Source organism: Schistocerca nitens, chromosome 5, assembly GCF_023898315.1.
Source record: "Schistocerca nitens isolate TAMUIC-IGC-003100 chromosome 5, iqSchNite1.1, whole genome shotgun sequence".
Taxonomy (NCBI): domain Eukaryota; kingdom Metazoa; phylum Arthropoda; class Insecta; order Orthoptera; family Acrididae; genus Schistocerca; species Schistocerca nitens.
The window spans coordinates 282,453,338-282,475,022 of NC_064618.1; the positions used below are offsets into that span (position 1 = coordinate 282,453,338).

General features: G+C 41.6%; 1 protein-coding gene across 1 annotated transcript in view; it reads right to left on the reverse strand.

Moving 5' to 3' along the window:
* The window catches only part of LOC126260392 (carboxypeptidase B-like), a 131,779-nt gene that overhangs the window by 6,896 nt on the left and 103,198 nt on the right, over window positions 1-21,685 (reverse strand). Inside the window, exons 6-7 of the mRNA XM_049957720.1 lie at window positions 7,820-7,876; window positions 7,623-7,707 (exon numbers count right to left, since the gene is read on the reverse strand). Of these exons, the coding sequence (XP_049813677.1) occupies window positions 7,623-7,707; window positions 7,820-7,876 (142 nt within the window). The remainder of the gene's footprint in view (window positions 1-7,622; window positions 7,708-7,819; window positions 7,877-21,685) is intronic.

Sequence of the window (21,685 nt, forward strand, 5' to 3'; positions counted from 1 at the left end):
TCAGCAGTCCGTTTTGCAATTCTGTTCACTGGGTTGTCTGTCTGCAGGCGCGAACTAATTCAATGCGACGCTGGTGTGCACAACTTAAGGGAGAAAGTAACTTTCGCATGATGTGTCACTGACAAGTGACACAGCTCGATGAAAATTGGACAATATTTAGAAAGAACTGCTACAGTTTAATACAGAGTGTAACTGAGAGAAATATGCAATGAGACGAACAGTAATGACACTTTTCTTCAAAGACAATGAGTACACTGAAGTCACTGTGATTCCCTGGTTATTACAAAAGGCACGACATGGTTCTTAATTGGGTGTGTGACCATCACGGTCGGCAGTGTATGCTCTGCAACGTGCTCCCATCCTGGCCTCAATGATAGTAACGGGTTCTTATGGTAGGGCATTCCACACCTCCGCCAGTGCGACTGAGAACTGCTGTGCGGTCAATACGTCTCCCAGCAACATCCCACACATGCCCTATGGGATTTAGGAACGGTTAATGGGCAGGCCAGTCAATCCACCGAATGTCCCCTCGTTCCAGAGCTGGTCCACCTGCGCTGTTAAATGCCATCGCACATTGCCACCCGTAAAAATGAAGTCAGGGACGAATGCAACCCTCAAAAAATGTACATATTGAAGGTGTAAGCCGTCGCAATAACGCTGACGGGTTAGCACACCTTGTTCAAATATTGGAAGCTCAGATGGGCCTGAAAGTTATACCTTCCCACACCGTAACACATGTAACACTAAAACGACTACGTTCGACAATATTCCTGGGTGCATTACGTTTTCCCACCTCCCATACCCGATTCACTGCTGTCAGTGAAACTGTCCTCATCCGAGAAAAGCGTGCGACCCACTTTCCTTTGATCTAGTCCCTATGTTCGTGGCACCATCACAAAATGTTCCTCCGACGTGCGGGTATCAACGCAACACAACGTACTGGTCGATGGGCAGTCGCCGTGCCACTGTGGGCGTGATTTCCTGCATTTCAGTCCTGTTAAATATGTTTGCAACTGCACCAGCTGTTTGAGGTGTCTCCCTTCTCGTGTGCTGCACAATGTATCAGTCATCTGCTGCTGTAGTTGACCTCCTCTCCAACGGGTAGCAGTGCTGGTTGTTCAGAATGCTCTCTATGCTTACAGAACAATGCTGTGGCTAATACGAAACTCCTGGCCTACATTCGATACTCTTCGTCCTTCTTCCAGTTTCCCGATAGTTTTTCCTATTGAGAAGTCATCCAAATATTGTCTCCAGGCCTTGTTTTAAATAAGACCAGCACAGTTGACCATAGCTGCTTGCTGCCTTTTCCCATTCCTTCAGCTGCCTCGTGTTATGGGGCCAGCACCACTTGGCATTACAGTCATGCTGATCTCGCGTCACGTGACGTCCAGCTTTCTGTGCACGACTGAGATACCTATGACAGTAGGTTCCCGCATTTTTATTCATTTCCATCGAGTTATTAACTATGTCATATTACTTCGTCTATCTCGGCCTTAAGCTTTGCAGAGTGGTTATGTCTACCTAATCAAATACGTCTGCTACTCGTGCAAGTACTCGGCAGTGTTCATTATGAATCGAATCTTGGAGCCATGCTATGTCCATTTTTCTGTATATCTTGTAATTTTCGTGCTGCTCTCCAGAGGTACTTGTGAAAAACCTTGTGTATTTTAGAATTCTGAAAAGAAAGGAGAATAAAAATATATGAAGAATCATTTTTCGGGTGACACTTACTTTGACTTTAATCATTCGTATTTCAAGAGTGCTCCCCTCCATTCTCGCACTAGCATGTTGACTATCACAAAATGTTCTGCTGCCACCTCTGCAATGAGTTAGTATTTCAATCAAGGAGTCACAAGATCTGTGTTTGAGTAAATTTACCCAATAATTCGGGGACTTTGGGAGATAGTAGATAGAAACGTTTGAGTAAATAATGGGTTAAGGGCAGAGTAGCGAAAGGTTCCAGGAAGAGTGTAATGGGAAAAGAATCCTCTGTGACAATCAGCATAGGTAGTAAGGGATGTTCACGTACCTGTTCGCCATTTGTGATACATCAAGCAAGGGAAGGATACTGTTACCACGCAGCTGCTAGATACTAGTCTCAATCGATGCAGAAGTGTCATACACTTCTGTGATGACCTCCCTGCCACAATAGTGACTGGACACAACAAGAGACTGATGTTGGTTGAAGTTTCTCCTTCTACGTCGCCTACATGTGCTGCTTCACAATGTGTGCCCACCTATCTTCTAAGCAGGTGGCCGAGTGTTGGGGGAGATCTGATGGCGTAGCTTAGACTCCCTGTGAGACGGCACATCAAGTGACTATTCCATATGCGAAAGTATGCTGCCTCAAATCTCGTCCATCTCACCACACTGCCTCCGCTGGGTTTTGGATGTTGTCTTAGCAACCCAGGAAAGGGCGACTGTGGTGTCTGGCGTCTTCTCGTTTGGTCCAATTTGTTCAGTGATGAAGGTGATGGCAGGTGTCTCCTGGTCAGTGATGACCTGCCCCTCCTTCTGCTCTGTGAAGTAGCCAGCGGTGGAGGCATGGCTCTGAATTCAGCCCTCTCTGCCGCCTTGAAGGCTTAGGCCACAGTTGCCTAATCAGTGGCAACGCATTGTGTGGTGTATGTGTCATCGTTCCCCATTTGCATCTTCTCTGGGTCGGGCTGCGTTTTCCGACTTTCCGCTTGTGGCCAGTCCCTGCTACCACTTGGTTTGGCCCTTCGTGGGCAGTGGAACTGCAGCTGGTTTTCCTCTCTGCTGAATCAGGTTTGAATCAGCTAGCTGGCTTCATCTCCCAATTTGCCGTTGTTAGTTTGCGGCTGGGGCCATCATCCTGACATGTAGCTGTGGTCTGACAAAACCTGGCAACCTGACCAGTTGGCAACATGGGACCCAACAACACAGCAGGTGCACATCGGAGTTTCTTCTTTGTCTCTGCTGCAGGTGCAGCCGTCATACTCACCTGAGCACTTCGCGTGCCTCGCGGTGTTGCAACATTACTTAACCACTTGGTCCACACCTTGCCAGTTGAAGCACTGGGGTTCACGGTCCATGTCTCGGGGTAGAGAGTCCTTGACATGGAGTCAGACACGCTCGTTGCCTGTAACTGGATTCCGGCGTCCGAGTCAATGGACTCAACACCTAATTCGACCATCTCGTCACAGGATTCTGTACACTCTGTGTCTCTGCACTGAATATACAGAGGAGGAACAAGCATACGATTATCTTCTCTCTTATGGGATCAATCAGCAAGATCGGTGAACCACTACTGACGGCCTTTTCAGTGAGCCGATTTTCCCTCGTCCGGCTCGTCTTCCGTCACCCAAGCTGCACGAGCACGCCTTCTCAGCTCTCTTTCAGTCTCAACACTGGAGCTTGAAACATCAGCGATGTACTCGCTGCAGCTGCTCAGAGTCATCTCTCCATCTCATGACAGCACATTAATCACCGCCAGTGTGGTTCTGCCTCTCTCTCGGCGCATTTGCGACGAGAGATGGTATGCCTGCCACAGTGGATGTGGTTTTTAGGACTAGGTGAATATCGGGCTGTTACCCCCGTCTCACCTCAATTACACGATTTGCAAATACTTCGAAAACGTCTGACACTTTCACGTGGATAACGCTACAAGCAGGCAATCGGGGTACACATAATTTTCTGCCGGCGGTATAGCTGATGCGGTTTGGACGGCCAGCGGCGTGTAATAGCTGGAGGTAGGGCATACGGCCACCTGCTACTATGCCGGTCCCGGCATAAGAACTGGAAGAAGAAAAAAAAAGAACATCAGCTCCTTTCTGCTCTGTTCCTGACACATAGCTATAAAACGAATTTTATTTACGCTGTGTTAAGGAATTATGGGGTCAGGAACGAATACAGAATGCTACACACATTAAAAAAAGTTTTGCATCACCCGGTTGCCAGAACTCCTGAAGACAGACGTTGACTGTGGATACTGCATCACAGACACAGTCCCTTTGACTGTTAAGAGATGTCATTAAACCCACCCAAAGATGTGAACAACCATGCATGGGCAGCGCTTATGAAGCGGAGGGGGTCCGACAGCCGATCCGTTCTAGTCATTCCACCAGGAAGGAGGTACACGACTCGTGTTGTATGTAGTTCAACCATGCGTAGACGGTCAATACCGCGGTTCGATCTTTTTACTTTGTGCCAGGAAGGGCTCTCAACAAGGGATGTGTCCAGGCGTCTCGGAGTGAACCAAAGCGATGTTGTTCGGAGGAGATAAGAGAGACAGGAAGTGTCGATGACATGCCTCGCTCAGGCCGCCCAAGGGCTACTGCTGCAGTGGATGACCGCTACCTATTGATTATGGCTAAGAGTAACCATAACACCAACACCACCATGTTGAATAATGCTTTTCGTCCAGCCAAAGGACATCCTGTTACGCAATAGGCTGCTTGATGCGCAGCTTCACTCCCGATGTCCGTGGCGAGGTCCATGCAGCGCGGTACAGATTGGCCCAACAACATGGAAATGGACCGCTCAGGATTGGCATCACGTTCTCTTCACCTATGAGTGTCGCACATGCCTTCCATATAAAATAAAATAAAAAAAAAGTTCGAATGTTTGTGAAATCTTATGGGACCTAACTGCTAATGTAATCAGTCCCTAAGCTTACACATTACGTAAGGTAAATTATCCTAAGGACAAACACACACACACCATGCCATAGGGAGGACTCGAACCTCCGCCGGGACCAGCCGCACAGTCCGTGACTGCAGCGCCTAAGACCGCTCGGCAAATCCCGCGCGGCGCACATGCCTTCAACCAGACAATCGTCGGAGATGTGTATAGTGGCAACCCGGTCAGTCTGAACGCCTTAGACACACTGTCCAGCGAGTGCAGCATGGTGCAGGTTCCCTGATGTTTTCGGGTGGCATAATGCGGGGCCGACGTACGCCGCTGGTGGTCATGGCAGGTGCCGAAACGGCTGTACGGTAGGTGAATGCCATCCTCCGACCAATAGTGCAACGACATCGGCATCATATTGGCGACTCATTCTCCATGGACGACAATTAGCACCCCATCGTGCACTTCCTTCAGGATGACGACATTACTCGACTAGAGTGACCAGCATATTCTCCAGACATGAACCCTATCGAACATGCCTTGGAGAGATTGAAAAGGGCTGTTTATGTAAGACGTGACCCACCAACCACTCTGAGGAACCTACGCCGAATCGCCATTGAGGAATGGGACAATGTGGACCAATAGTGCCTTGATGAATTTGTGGATAGTATGCCACGACGAATACGGGCATGCATCAATGAAATAGGACGTGATACTGGGTATTAGAGGTACCGGTGTGTACAGCAGTCCGGACCTCCGCCTCTGAAGGTCTCGCTGTGGCACAACATGCAATGTGCGGTTTTCATGAGCGATGAAAAGGGCGGAAATGATGTTTATGTTGATCTCTATTCTAATTTTCTGTAAGGTTTCCGGAACTCTCGGAACCGAGGTGATGCAAAACATTTTTTGATGTGTGTAATTAAAGTTGCTTTGCTCCAGTAGTACCACACTGAGGTGACAAAGTCATAGGATAGCGATATGCGCATATACAGATCTCAGTAGTATCGCATCGATAAGGTATAAAAGAGCAGTGCATTGGTGCAGTCATTTGTTACTCAGGTGATTCATGTGAAAACGTTTTGGCCGCCATTTCGGAAATCTTTAGAGAGTTCAATAATTCAAAACCCACAGTGTCGAGAGTGCCCCGAGAATGCCAAATTTCGAGCATTACCTGTCACCCCCGACAACGCAGCGGCCGTCGGCCTTAGCTTAACGACCGAGAGCAGCGGTGTTTTTATAGAGTTGTCACTGCTCACAGACAAGCAACACTTCGTGAAATAACCACGGAAATCAATGAGGGACGTGCGGCGAAATTTGACGTTAATGGACTGTGGCAGCAGTCGAACAACGCGAGTCCCTTTGCTAACAGGACATCACCCACAGCGTCTTTGCTGGATGAGTCCCGATTTCAGTTGATAAGAGCTGATGGTAGATTTCTAGTGTGGCGCAGACGCCACGAAGCCATGGATCCAAGTTGCCAACAAAGCACTATGCAAACTGGTGGTGGCTCCATAATTCTGTTTTTACACGGAATGGACTGGGTCCGCTGGTCCAGCTAAACTGATCATCGACTAGAAATGGTTATGTTCGTCCAGTTGGAGACGACGATGATGATTATGTTTGGTTTGTGGGGCGTTCTACAAAGTCTCAATTTTTTCACAGTCAAATTTTTTTTACACAGTCCAAACCACTCACTCTCTCGAATGATGATGATGATGAAATGATGAGGACAACACAAACACTCAGTCCCCCGGCAGAGAAAATCCCCAACCCGGCGGAGAATCGAACCCGGGACCACGTGATCCAGAAGCAGCAACAGTTGGAGACATTCACAGCCATTAGTGGACTTCATATTCCCAAACAAGGATGGAATTTCTATGGGTGACAAAGTGCCATGTCACTGGGCCACAACTACTCGCAACTGGTTTGAAGAACATTTTGGACAATACGAGCGAATGGTTTGGCCACCTAGACCACCCGACATGAATCCCATCGAATATTTATGGGACATAACTGAGAGTTCATTCCGTGTCACAAAGTCCTACACGTTCGCAGAGGCAGCATGGCTCAGTATTCCTGTAGGTGACTTCCAGCCTCTCGTTGAGTCCATGCCACGTCGAGTTGCTGCACTACTTTCGTTAGGAGGAGGTCCGACACGATATTAGGAGGCATCCCATGACTTTAGTCACATTAGTGTGTACGCTAACATACCTGATGAAATTTTGTCACATCATTTCGCAACATAATGCGCTCTACAACCCAGAAGAGTTTTCATGGACATTGACTCCGGCCAGGAAAGCCTGCGAAATTACGCTGAGATGACAAAAGTCATGGGATGCTTCGTAATGACATGCCTTGCTCAGGCCGCAACTGACGTGGCGTAGACTCAAAAAGTCGTTGGGAGTCCCTTACTGAAACATTGAGCCAGGCTTCCTCTATATCTGTCCATAACTACGGAAATATTGCCAGTGCAGGATTTTGTGCATGAACTGACTTCTCGATTATGTCGCATAAATGTTCGATGGGATTCATGTCGGGTGATTTGGGCGACCAATCCATTCGATGTAATTGTTCAGAATGTGGACGTTATGCTCATCGGCAATTATCTAGTAGTGTTAATAGTAGTACAGTATGTGTAGTAAACCACGAAAACTTAAAGACACTGCTTATTTCTTCTATGAAGTTTGGTCATCGTGTTTTCGCGAATTCCTTACCAACGCTCGATACACGCAGGAAGAAAAACTGAAAGTAGTCATGAAATGAGTATGACAGTTATATAGACATGCAAAATAGAGACTTATGCCGTTTTTATATTTTACAGTCAAGAAAATGAGTCTCTCAATCATATGAGTGTACTTCCGAAGATTCAGAGTCGAAAGCTAAAAATAAGTGGGACAGGGAGGAAAATGACTAACACGAACCCGATGGCTAAATTTTGGTACTACAAACAGCTAAATGAAAAGTGGAATAGAACATTGTCCCACTCGTAACTTCTGTTTAATGAGACTACTAAAAACTATATCATTACTTACACAAGACGTTTGTAGAGCTGCCGACCCCGTACTTAGGACCCCCAGCAGCTATCTGGGCTTCATTTGCTTTGCTTGCCAAGGCGTCCTGTGATGACAGATAGCGGCTTTCAGTTAGAAGTTGAGGAGATTTGCGCCGTTGAGCTATACTATTACAGACAGGATTCAATGAGAGCGTTGAGTACAAAAAGAGACTTTACCAGGGTTTTCCAGTCGTCAGGCAATTCGCTAGTGTATCCCCACGGATAGAGTATGAGCTGGAAAGAGAGAAAGGCGTATTATTCATCTAGACTGATTTCAAAGATGTAACATAACATGATACAGTTCAGAAAGGAAAAATTCTTCAGCAACATATTTGTATTCACCATACGTTGCCGAGAATCACATCTAAAAACGTAAAGTCAAGACTAATCAGTTGCAATCTAAAATCTGTTTCTCCGAAAATATATTGGCAGTAATAAAAACAGAACTTCAAGAGTAAATGTACATATCCCCTTAGTTTTTCGAGAAGATTCGGAAACTGTAATTTTTGATTGGTATCCTCTAATAGCTATCGTTATGGTATTATAGCGACACCTAACAGACACCCACCTTAATCATGTACAGTTCTTCACGATGATCGCAGTTCACTCATTGCGTTGACATACCTATAATATTAGTTATACTGCACACGTTCATTTTATGGTCTTCCATAGTCTGAAGACCGGTTTGATGCAGCTTTGCACGGTAGCCTATCATGTGCAAGGAGCTTCATCACTGTGTAACTGCTACAATCTACACTCATTTGAACCTGCTTAGAGTAGCCAGACTTTTATCTCCGTCTACAGTTTTAACCCCCACACTTCATTTCATTACCAAAATGGCGACTCCCTGATGCTTCAGCATATGTGCTATCAGCCCATAGCTTCTTTCAGTTACTTTTTATTGCAACTGGTACAATGTACAACGCGGAAATGTGCTCAAATTATATGAACAACTAGCTCATCGCTCCTTGCTCCGCTCGTGTAGACTGTATGGTCCGCACATATTTTTTTGGTTTGTTTTCCTTTAATTGAATTTTTATATTGTTCGCAAATTGCAACACTCAAACTTTTCACGCTAATGAAGGTCACAGAAACATGGTCTTTTCCGAATATACTTCTGGCCAAAAAGCGATTTTGGTCTACGTCTGGAGTTGAGATATTTTTAAATCATGTATTTTTCGTTCTTGTGGTAATATTTCCTTAGAAACTGTCATCCTCTAACACATATTTCTTTATATCTAACCGAGAAGTGAAATACCAAGCTTAGCTTCAAAAAATTTTTAGCTGTTTGGGCAGGGCTATGATGAGTTAGTGAATCACTCTTGCCCTATCTCACCATCTTAGGGGTTAAATTTCCATAAACAGTAAAATAAGTATTTTTTTCATTTCCAACCAGCAGGCCAAATACCAATTTTCAAAGATTTAGCTTTAAAAATGCTTCCACAATGACATATTTCCATACAACATTTCACCCAGTATTTCTTCCCCTTAGTGTTTCAACTTCCAAAAACACTGAAAAGTGTATTTTTATTTCTAAAAGAAAAGCCAAATACAAATGTTGATACATGCAGCTTCAAAAATGCTTGCATAATGAAATATTTCCGTAAAAACTTTAATCTTCTATTTCCCTCGCACAGGAGTTGAATTTCCAAAAACAGTGAAACACTTTCTTTTTATTTATAACTGAGACGCCAAATTCTGATGTTTATAGATTTAGCTTCAAAAATCCTTACGTAATGAAATAGTCTCATAAAATATGTCATTCCTTATTTCACCGCCTTAGGGAATGAATTTACAAAAACAGCGAAACACATATTTCTTCACTTCCAACCGAGAAGTCAAATACCGATTTTGATAGATGTATTTTAATAGTTCTTCAACAACGATATATTTCCAAAAAAAGCCTTTTTCCCACTGTTTCACCCCCATAGTGGTTAAATTTTCAAAAATACTGGTACACTTGCTTCTTTATTTTTGACCAAGTAACCAAATACCAATTTTCGTAGGTCTAGCTTCAAAATTGCCTTAATAGCGATATTTTTCAAGCAACCTTAGGGGTGAAATACCGAAAAATACCTTCGTAAATGTCGCCTACATTATAATATCAACACTGTCTGCAAATTTCAAGTTTGTATCCTTAGTGGTTTGGGCTGGGCAATGATGAGTCGGAGAGTGACTGAGTCAGTCAGTCGGGACATCGCCTTTTAAACGTATATAGAGATACATAGAGCCTGTAACAGATAATGTAAATAGGTAACACTGAAAAGAGTGGACAAAAGTAAATTTAGACCAACCTACATACCAACAACGTTTGTAGGGCACATATCGAACAAATCGAACAACTTGTTAAAGAATACGTAAATAAAACCAGAATTTCGCACAAACAATAACGTGAAAACAAAAATCAGATCATGGAAAATGAAGGGATTTTTTTTTTTTTTTTTTGTAATCCAGACACTTACAAAAAAATTTCCTACAACGACTGAACATATTTGTATTTACAATTTTTAGTTCGTGTGCTACCACATGTTTCGTAAACACATCGCGTGACAAAGGTCCATTTTCAGTATGTCTAGCTATTTTTCGGAAATACTGGGTTTCGGTGCCTATTGAATTCCCTTATTTAAAACCTGGAATCTTCAGAAGACAAATTTAGATTTGATACGTTAATGACACGTTCTGCAAACTGTTGACTTTTAGTGGTTGTTGGGACTTGTTTCAGTTGAGGTAACTGTTCGATTTTAGTTTTCTAACAAATTTGGAATATCTAATTCACTTGCGTTACTGAAAAAACCAGAAGATGTTCCTGTGCCACCTACTGCAAAGCTAGACTCATTTGATGTTAATAAGCTGTTTTCTAACATTGCTGTTGCTGAGGCAATGTAAATTTTGACTAGATGATTACACAAAACCAGAACAAATCCAGTGGAGGCAGAAGGTATAGGGATGGCATCTGAAACACGCTTAAAGCAAAATTATTTCCAGTTTCAACAGGCTTTGTATAGTCAGTCAGATGGGTCAGCAAAGAGGTCAATATTTAAACTTTCATAATATGTAAATGAAACTATAGGGAGCTGGCACGTCTAGGGTATACGTTAAAATAAGTTTGCCCATCAATAAATGTATTATTAACCCCAGTCAGGCCAAAGGTACAATATAAGTTATAGCTGAAAACAAATTGTAATATGTTCTGATTGTACGTAGAAAGGACACCGCTACTCTGTACTGTCATCCCATAATCATGGACTACGTCAATTTAAAGTAGGGAGGCAGTTCTATTGAAAATTATGCTGGTTTACCTACACGAGTATATATTTTGTTTTTACTGTCTATTTTTATTCATTAATTCACCGAAGTATTTTATGGCATAGATTGAACCTCGGCATGCCCGCAGCGATGAAGCCTGTGGAGCTAGCAAGAAAAGATAAAGAAAATAAATTTTCTTATGTTTGTAAAAACTCCTATGGGATATTTCATCGTTCTTGTACTGTCTGTCTTTTCCTGTCCATGATAGAGAGAGGACGTAGATTTCTGTTTGGTTCACTAATAATGTGAAATACATTAATTTCTCTAGTAAAAAGTAAACTTCATTTACAAGTTCCTTATTTCAACAGATCTATCTGTCTTCGTTACCGGTATCTGCAATACTTCGAAGAAATAAGAAATTTAATCAGAGCAAGCTGGCCGCCGGACATAGTCTTCAAAGAAACTGAGGAGCTAAATAACTTCAACGCTCGAAAAACTATCGTCTAATAACACGATTTATCGTGTATATGAAAAATCATAAGCCTGACTGAAGTGTGCGTCACTGTGCGTTAATTAGCTGAGACACACGCTCCTGAGCGAACTCACTAATGTTGCACCTCTGGTACGGCGCCAACGAACTTCAATCGTAATTATTATTTTTAAACTTGTTAATTTTTCAGTAGAACTGACGACCGTTCCCTGGACGGTGCGAGAAAGATTAGACAGGTGCAATAATTAAATGATATAAAACACGTTGTGTAACATTCTTTTGTTTCATGATTGGGTAAAACATGTTGCGTAACATTCTGTTGCCCTAATTCGTTTTTATTATGACTGGAATAACATTGTCAAGAGAAAAGCAAGGACAAACATTACATGGCAAGCATAAATTACAAATGGTTATCCGGAGGAATTGTACCGACAACATTTAAGGAGATCGTCTATAAGGTAGGAAAGAACTCCAACTTATAGTTCGCTCGACTGCGCTTGGTATCGCCACGATCAAAAGTTGTATCAGCACCTTACCTTATCCAGTCATAAATCTGAAGCATTTTTCAACAGAAACAGAGATTTGTGTTAGCATTGTTTTGATTTTTTGGAATGTGAATACAAGAAATAAACGCCAACAATAAGCTACAATACTGAAGTAGAATGTATCGTGTACTGATCGTGAAAATTCTCAAAATCAATTTTAAGATAAAAATTTAATTTTATTTTATATTTTTACTTCAAGAAAAGATTTATAGATCGAACCAGCTAAAAATGCTGTACCGACTAATGGAAATAGTGCAGAGACGCAAAATGTCGCCGTAAGCGGTGCTACGACAAATAATAGTGACACCGAAAACATCGATCATATTGACGATATTACACAAATTTAGTTTATGCTGATGACAACAATGTCTTACCTCATGACGTTACCGTGCTAACTGTAGACGAGAGTAATTCACAAATCTCACCAAGACGCATTTTCTCGCATGAAGCCAGTGAAAGACGCGCTAGTGCGGAATCAGTAAAATTCGATTCCTTCACATCACGGGAACTTTCAAAAGTGGCGGAATAAGACACGGTAAGTACACAAGACGCTAATGGGTCATCAATGTATTCAACGCAGGACGTGTATAAATGCCTCATTGACCTAACGAAAAATTTATTGAATAATTTTTCTACACAACAAACCGAAGAACTTGATGTAAAATTTCGTGATTTTAAAAATGAACGAAAGCAAACATTCGATGGTTTTAAGAATGACCTATCACAGAGGTCTGGTAATTTAAGTCAAAAACTACGTAATGACCTTTATAACGACTTGACATGCAAACGTGCAGATCTGGGGGGAGAAATTAAAGGTGGGCTTATTCACTGATTTGTCTCACGAGATAAACAACCTAAATAAAAAAGTGTCATCTATAAACGAGACACAAGAAGAAATGGCAGGTTAGTGACGTTACGTGCACACTCACCTACAAAAGGCTCTATCGGGAATTTGCAAAAAATTAGAAACTATGAAAATTAAGTATTTTAGATTTATGCGCTAAGTTCATAAAGGAACCACAAGAAAAAAATCGAACCGGAGGTAAATAATTTAAGGGACAGAGAAGAAGCTTAAATGCCTGATGAGGGTACGGCCCTCGCACAGAAAGTCATACAAGAGCACAAGGCCAATGTCGAAGCAGTTAGATAGTAAATGAAAGAGAAAACGAGTTGATTGCTACGGCTGAGCTAGGCTTAAGGGCAGCGGAACAGGTGTTGCAGAGCAGTCTAATTAATGATGTGGATGTCACCAGAGAGACGACAATAGCAAGCAGTCAGTGACAGTTGGGCAGGATAGACAGCGGCAATATTTATCAACCATTTGCTACCAGTCCTTCAGACGGAGAGGGAAGGAATTGCAAAAGGCAAGAGGCACTGCCAATGACAATACCAGTTGCGCAAACATATCCAGAGTACAATCACGTGCATACGAAAAATGCCACGGTGGCAGCAGACAACAATGCATGTCTGTTTTGTTAGCGAAGGGCGAGGGTCTGCTACGTCATAAGCAATTGTCGACTTTTTCAACAGAGGATAAGAAAACGAAATTCATAGTGTTTATCAGAGCTTTTCACAGCGTGTTACCGCACAACTGGACAGAAGCACAGAAGATCCGGTTCGTTGTGGGCAATAGATATGGTTGAGAGATGCCATACCTATGAGTAATTTGAACCATCTTTCTTGGACAAATATTGGTCCACAGACGGCCAAGAGAGGCTATGTCGAGAGGTTTTCAACCCACCACCACTCAGTAGTAAACATGGGGGACTGAGGAAGAAACTTGAAAAATACTTAAACAAAACCAGGTATTGGACGAACCCAGTTTCCCAAGTGGACGTATTGAAAATACTGAATAGACGCCTGCCCGCCCAAATCAGGGAAAAGCTGATCACTACACCCGAAAATGATATAGAGTATTTCTTATCAGTATTCGACTCTACTGACCTGACATATGAAGACGGGCGTCGCAACCACAGAACATTAATACACAGTGTGATCCTCCGCAAAATATTCAACAGCAGAATGGAAACACTTGACACCCTTATGCCCCGTGCAACAACAATAATACAAGAAATAATTATGGTAGCGTGGAAGACCAAAAGCGGAAACGAGGTTTCAAAGAATCAAATCGTAAACAAAAGTACAATAGACAGAGTCGCTATGGCCAACAAGTTCGCAACACACCCCCACCAGGTGGCAATGACTAACACAATAATTGGCAGCAACCGACCACAAATATACCATCCGTCAGTCCTCCACCCGACAGTTACAATCAACTGAATAACAATTATTCGTCCATTGGGGGACAAGATCAATGATAATTTAATTCCAGGGCAATACAGGACATGAACTGGCGAGGTCAAACCGTAAAAATAGGTGAAGTTACTCACAATGAAGAGGCTAACCTCCATACAACCAGGAAAACTCGAACAGTTCGCGATAAGTCCCCATTCGCAGACCAATAAAAGGGGTGAAAGCTTGCAATTTATTATTCTCGTAAATTAATTTCTATATATGATTAAGGGGTAGATACGAAAGAAAAACTGTGTCGGGAAGAAGTAAACAAATTAAAGAAGGACAATGAGGGGTCAGTGCAAGCTGTAATTAATGCTCGAACCTGTGGTAGCTGACATAAGTACATCGACAAATGTGATCTCAAAACGTCAGTTTAATGAGCTGGGAAGACGATGTTATACGCCAACTTTTCCGGTACATTCTGACCGCAGTGGGGAGCAATTTTTACCTAAAGTTCATTTTTCTGGTAGTGGAAAAACTTATAATAAACTGCCCTATTGGTATGGATACTTTCTGACAAGTACAGACTGACATAGGGCGAGGAAAACGTTTCTTTACAATCAATGGACAGAAGTTCTTAGTAAGTTTACTTAAAACCATGACAATTGAAAATACACTCAAACTGAATACTGATATCAGAGTACAACTGACATGTCCAAACGTACCGTTTCTTGACACACGAAACTGTGAGCAGCTGTCTGAAGAAGATATTAATCCAGAGACTGTCCAAATCAAGGCGAGGGAATGTGCTTGTTTGTCAGATAATCAGAAGGAAGAGTTACAAGAAGTAATACTATGAAATGCACTACTATTTAGGAGGTGCCCCATGGTAATATAGAGTTACGAGCATAAAATGGACGTTTACCCACGTGAGACATTCTGCATTTCTTCATATCCAACTCCTTGGACGAAAAGAGAAGCTACGAGGAAAGAAATCGAAAGTATGGAAAATTGGAAAATCACAGAAACCTCCTATTTTTCGCATTGTAGTCCTAGTTTAGCTATTGCTAAACCTAATGGAAGTGTCAGGCTTGTGCTTGACACACGAAGTATAAACAAAGTCATTGTTCCTTTGAGGACACGCCCTGAAAACCTTGGAGAACAGTTACTGAAATTTCGCAACGTTAAATACCTCACTATAACTGATTTAAAAGCGTCGTATTCGCGAATAGCATTACATGAAGATAGTAGGAAGTACACAGCCTTTGTTGGGGGCGGGAGCTAAGAATTCTTTGTTTTGCTGTTCAACTTGAACGTGAGCGCGGGTGTTTTCATTTCCACACTGGAAAAAATTTTGGGATCATAACGCCTCAGTAGCATCGCTTTCTATGTTGATGACCTATTAATAGCTACAGCCACATGGGAAGAACGTTTGAGGCTTTTGGCACAGGTATTATAGCGATATACAGAATATAGGGTCACAGCTAATTTAACGAAGTCGGAGTTTGGAAAAAAAATCCTGGGTCATATTATATCGCCAAAGGGTGTACTACCTGATCCGGGGAAAACTTGATGTGACCAAATATTTCCCACCACAGAATAAAAAACAAGACATATTTGGGTTTGGTTTAATTTTTTAGCAAATTCATTTCAGATCAGTTTTTGAATAGCGATGCACTGCCGAATATTTTGAGGAAAAACAATCTATGGATATGCACCAATCAATGTCAAGCCTTACTGCGTACAAACGTACTTCACCACCCTGATATGCCAGAGGAGTTTTGCTTGAATATCGATGCGTCTTCACGAGGACCAGGAGCATGTTTAGTTCAGATTGCTGAAGATAATGGGGAACTCACACCTAAGACAATCAGTTTTGTTAGTCGAACACTTTCTGAACCTGAGCGGTCATATTCAGTGATAGAGTTCGAAGCTCTTGGGGTTATACTGGCATTTAAGAAATTTGAGTACTACTTATGAGGCAAGCACACCAAAGTCTATTGTGACCATCAAGCACTTTCTTTTCTGTTGACGTGCAAATTATTACATCGAAGTCTAGCCAGGCGGAGCATATACCTGCAGGTATTCAGTTTTGAAATCGTATACATGAAGGTACACTAAACATAACTGCAGACGCCTTCTCAAGGTTACTTCAATGAATTCTTAGAATTCACAGAACAGAATTCTGAAACCCGGGTTCTGCTTATGCAGAACAAGACACAACAAGCACATTATTTATAGATGTGTAAGAATTTGGAGAGGTTGCTAGAGGGAGACCTGAAATGGAGAAAGATAATGTTTAAAGTGTCTGAAAATAACGAAGAGAATTTGAAGAAATTCTATAGTCTGTAGAAGGGAGTCCTGTTTGATCGCCGTACATCAGATCAAGAAGAGTGGTGTGATTGTTTACTGAAAAGTTACGTTGATGATTTCATTTTGTACACTCATAATGTATGGGGTCTCCATGGGGCTTCCAAATTCATCAAAAAGATAAATATATACTGCTACTTTCCTAACTTGTGGAGAAGAGTTCTCCAAGTAATTCGGAAGTGGTGTTCTTGGATACTGCCGGACTCTGTCCACAAGGGAAGGTAGGTGTCAAATATTTTTGTCTTGTATGATGTTTTCACAAAATGTGTTAAGATGTATGCAGTGTGGTTTGTGACTGCAGGTGCTATTATTAGGATGATTCCAGAAGCCACAGATATTGTTAAAAGTACTTGATAGGCAATAGACAGTAAGAATTTACTAACACAAACAAGATAAAACAAACATTAGTAACCAGATTTCCGACCCAGGCAAGCCCAAGAGAAAGCGTGCTCAAATAATTTATTAGGTTTATACGCGCCTATACACCCCAGAAGCACACACAGAATGAGTTGACTTTGTCTCGCCATTTCAACAAATCATTAAGAAATTATCACACTCTTCAGCCGGTTTTACATTTGCTGTCTGATGTTTAAAAGGGGAGAAGTCGACGAATAGGTACCCAGGGGAGAGATGTCACTTGAAGAAAAAGTACACCAGGCTTTGATTAATCTGGCGGAAAAGGCTGATCAGAGGAAAAATTCATACGACAAAAGATTAGGACGCACTGTACAATTTGAAGTAAGACAACATGTATTACTATGAACACACGCTAAATCTACGAAATATGGGAAGCTCAATCGAAATGGCAGCTTTTGTACACTGGGCCATTTGTAGTTACTAAAATCCCACATCTGGATGTTTACAGATTAGCCTACCCTAATAGTGGAAAGGACAAAGGACTTTATCCACTCCATGATCTAAGAGAATTTGTAGACTAAAAGGATTGGACAAAGACCAAACCTCACTTGAAGTACTGTAGATGAACAAATGAAATAATTCAGTAAAATATGGATATAATAACTGTTTGCTTAGTTTTAAGAGAAAATTTTCATTTTATTTAGTTATATGTTTTTAAGTGGAAACAACGTAAGTGACAGTAACTTAAGATTCTGTTTAATGTCGATCCGCAATATGAAGCCTGAATATCAAACACTATCGCAGTGGTGCCGATTCATACGTACAATTCCCCAAATACAGTGCGATAACGCAAAAAAAAAAAAATTAAAAAAAATGGCTCTGAGCACTATTGGACTTAACTTCTGAGGTCATCAGTTCCCTAGAACGTAGAACTACTTAAACCTAACTAACCTAAGGACATCACACACATCCATGCCCGAGGCAGGATTCGAACCTGCGACCGGTAGCGGTCGCGCGGTTCCAGACTGTAGCGCCTAGAACCGCTCGGCCACTTCGGCCGGCGCGATAACGCATTTGAGTTGTGAACACGTGAAGTAGCATTAGAAGAGGGAGAGGACACGCAGGCGTAGTAGGAACTAACACATAGATCAGCAACCTCGGTGCACACACAGGAACAGTTCAGTCCAACACACTGTTTAGCACCCCGAATGCAATGCAAACTAGACATCTAGGCGGCAAATAAATTATGTGCTTAAGGTTTTAATATAAGTTAATTATTATTACAATCAATGAGTTTACACTGTAAGAATAAAACTAATATAGAAAGGAGGTTTAAAATAAGACAAAATTTACAGAGGAAAAAGAAAGACTAACTACAGAAACCTATCTACACACTACAATACTATTTACAGTATATACAAATTTACACAGTGGTTGTACATCGAATAAAACACTATAACGAAATTATCTGTATCCGGCAAAAGAAAGAGTAATTTCAGAACTATGGTCACATTCTGAACAAACAATGAGAGTTAGTGAGGTTGTGCCCGTCTACAAGAACACTTAATAACTGCAGGTGTAATTGTAGTATAAATATGGAAGGAGTAAGAAGGGTAAGTCAAAACGACGGACATGCTCTGAATATTTTTGCTCTTACAAAAAAGGGATTGGTTTTTAGAATTAAAAGTGAGTTGATTAATTTACACATACACGTACTTAAAGTAAAAAATAAATAAAAAATAAAAATATGTGTGCAGAGAAAAATTATACGTTAGTTAGCCATAGACCGACTGCATTCTTAGTTTATAAGTTATCGTTAAGTTTCTTTTTCAGGTAACGAGGCAAGGACACGCCCTGGTAAAGGCAGGAAGGAGAATTTAGGTAGCTGATACCAAAGAAAATGGGCCACACCGCAATATCGCAATTGAATAATTATATGTATAAAAATATGTGTATGAATGACAGTGCGAATGTACGTGTGTATATGAAGAGATTACACTACGTGGAATGTTATTAAATGGAGCTTAGGTCTGCTACTACCAACGCAAAAAGGGACCACACTGGTGAGACTGCATATTAAAAAGCGCAAGCTACTGGTGTGAGTGCCAAATATGAGCAGTCGTGATGCATTTACACGGGATCACGACTTATCGGAACGTTCTTCTCCAATGTTTTCTCGGCACAAACTAAGTAGTGACGTATTTCAGCATATTATGTACACAAGAGTGGGATCCTGAAGATGTGGATATATGTCAGGTACACTGAATTACTCTCAGTACAGTGACTTCCAGGCAAGTAATACTGGTATCTTATAAGAAACTGTACTGTCAGAATTCTGCAATTAGCTCAGCAACCACTAAGTCGTTTCACAAAGATACAAAGAACACTCATTGTGTGGTGGGTAAACGATAGATTTCAGCAATAGTTAGGAAAAATGCTTCTTTCCATTCCGTGTCACCATTCCTTCTAGATCAGTAGACTCATTCCTAGTAGACTTGAGAGAGGCGGTGATAAGAGTAGCTATGTTTGATTGTGTTGGTTAACGCGTAATGAAGATTTCTTCTGTTTCGTTAGCAATTTGGATTCACAGACGTATGAATCAGACGAAATGTGAGGACTGTCGTTTATGCATATGATCAAACTGTATAATGTATATAGTCCTTTCAGTCCTGAAATTGAAAAAAAAACAGTTTTAATTGTTATTTTATGTAAATTAATACTTTTTCATGGACTCAAATATTAAGAGAGTTACCTGCTCATGACAAATCTGTAAGAGATAAGCAGCCTTTGAGTGGCCAGAGAAAATGTCAAACATTGTGTATCTAAAGTGTCATAAGATGTTATATGCGTCCCAAGGGCGAAAATTAAATCTTAAAGGACGTACTGCGGTATATAAATGTTATTTTCTGCACAAGTTATAAATATTATAATGGGTCTAAGTATGAATATCTATAAATTGTACCACATGTGTACCCGACGTGTAAACAAAAAGTAGCTATAGGTTTATGTATGCTTGGGGTAAATCAAATGATGTTGAATCGTATTGCTTATTTTGTATATGTTATGTGAAAGAACATATGTACTGATAAAGCAGACATCAAGAGGAACTGTAAAAAGGTTACATTTACGTGAGTTATAGTGAGTGGAGGCGCGGTTGCTTACAATTAATCAAACGTTTTCGATTCGTTTTTAGCGGCGAGGGACACTGGACTTTGCTACAAGGCACACATCAGATGAAAACGTTTATGGACTTAACCGAAATTCGATGAGGTCTCGATGTGATGCCGAATGTACGGGCTGGCCTTGGAGACTGAAGCACGTGACGCACCAGTGGTACCAGTATCAAAGGTGGAAATTTCGGGCCTTTCCGTTGTATCATCGGAAACTCTCAGTCACGCTCTCGCCTATACGCACTATCCGATGGAGCAGCTCTTGGGAATTTTGACGACATGAAATTCGTCGTTGTCTAAAAACTGTGAAAACAAACTGTTTACTCTCATTTTGAACATACGCTACGTCACGGCATGAACTTGGAAAATTAAACGTTCAGAATAGGTAAATAAAACTGTAAAATAAGAGAGAGATGTCACGTCTAGGTTATACATTAAAATAAGTTTGGCCATCAATAAGTGTATTTTAAATCGCGGCCATGCCAAATATACAACATTAGCTTAACAGAAAATAAATTTTAATATGTTATGCTACATGCAGAAATGGTACTGCTACTGTATACTGTTGTCCAGTAATTGTGGACACCGCCAGTATACAGTAGAGGGAAGGGGGGTTCAAATGGTTCAAATGGCTCTGAGCACTGTGGTCATCAGTCCCCCAGAACTTAGAACTACTTAAACCTAACTAACCTAAGGACATCACACACTTCCATGCCCGAGGCAGGATTCGAACCTGCGACCGTAGCAGTCGCGCGGTTCCGGACTGAGCGCCTAGAACCGCTAGACCACCGCGGCCGGCGGGGAAGGGGGGGAGGGGGAAGGGGCAGTTCTATTGAAACTTGTGCTGGTTTACCTATATGGGTATATGTTTTTTCTGTCTATTTTTATCCATTCATTCACCGAAGTAATTTACGGCAAAGATTAAAACATGGTATGCCACCAGCAATCAAGATTGTGGAACTAACGAGAAAAGAAGAACATTAATTTGCTTATGTTTGTAAAAACTCCTACGGGATGTTTCATCGAACTTGTACCGTCTGTATTTTCCTGTCCATAATAGAGAGAGGACGTTTGGCTCACTCATAATGTGAAATTCTTGTAGTAAGAAGTCAACTTCGTTTACTAGTTCCTTATTTCACCTGATCTATCTGTCTGTTCAAATGGTTCAAATGGCTCTGAGCACTATGGGACTTAACTTTTGAGGTCATCAGTCCCCTAGAACTTAAAACTACTTGAACCTAACTAACCTAAGGACATCACACACATCCATGCCCGAGGCAGGATTCGAATCTGCGACTGTAGCGCCTAGAACCGCTCGGCCACTCCGGCCGGCTATCTGTCTGTGTTACCGGTATCTGTAATACCTCGGAGGAGCATGAAATTTAAATAGAGCAAACTGGACGCCGTAACATCTCTTCAAAGAAGAAGAGGAGAAAATAACTTCAAGGCTCGAAAAACGATCCTCTAATGATCCAATAGTATATGTGACGAATTTTTCGTGTATACGAAAAATCATAAGCCTGACTGTCTGGAGTGTCTGGAGGATGTGGATAGGAGGGGCATGGGGGTAGCACACAGTTAAGGGATGGGAAGTTAGAATTCAACATGAAACTGTATCAGTATTGCATGC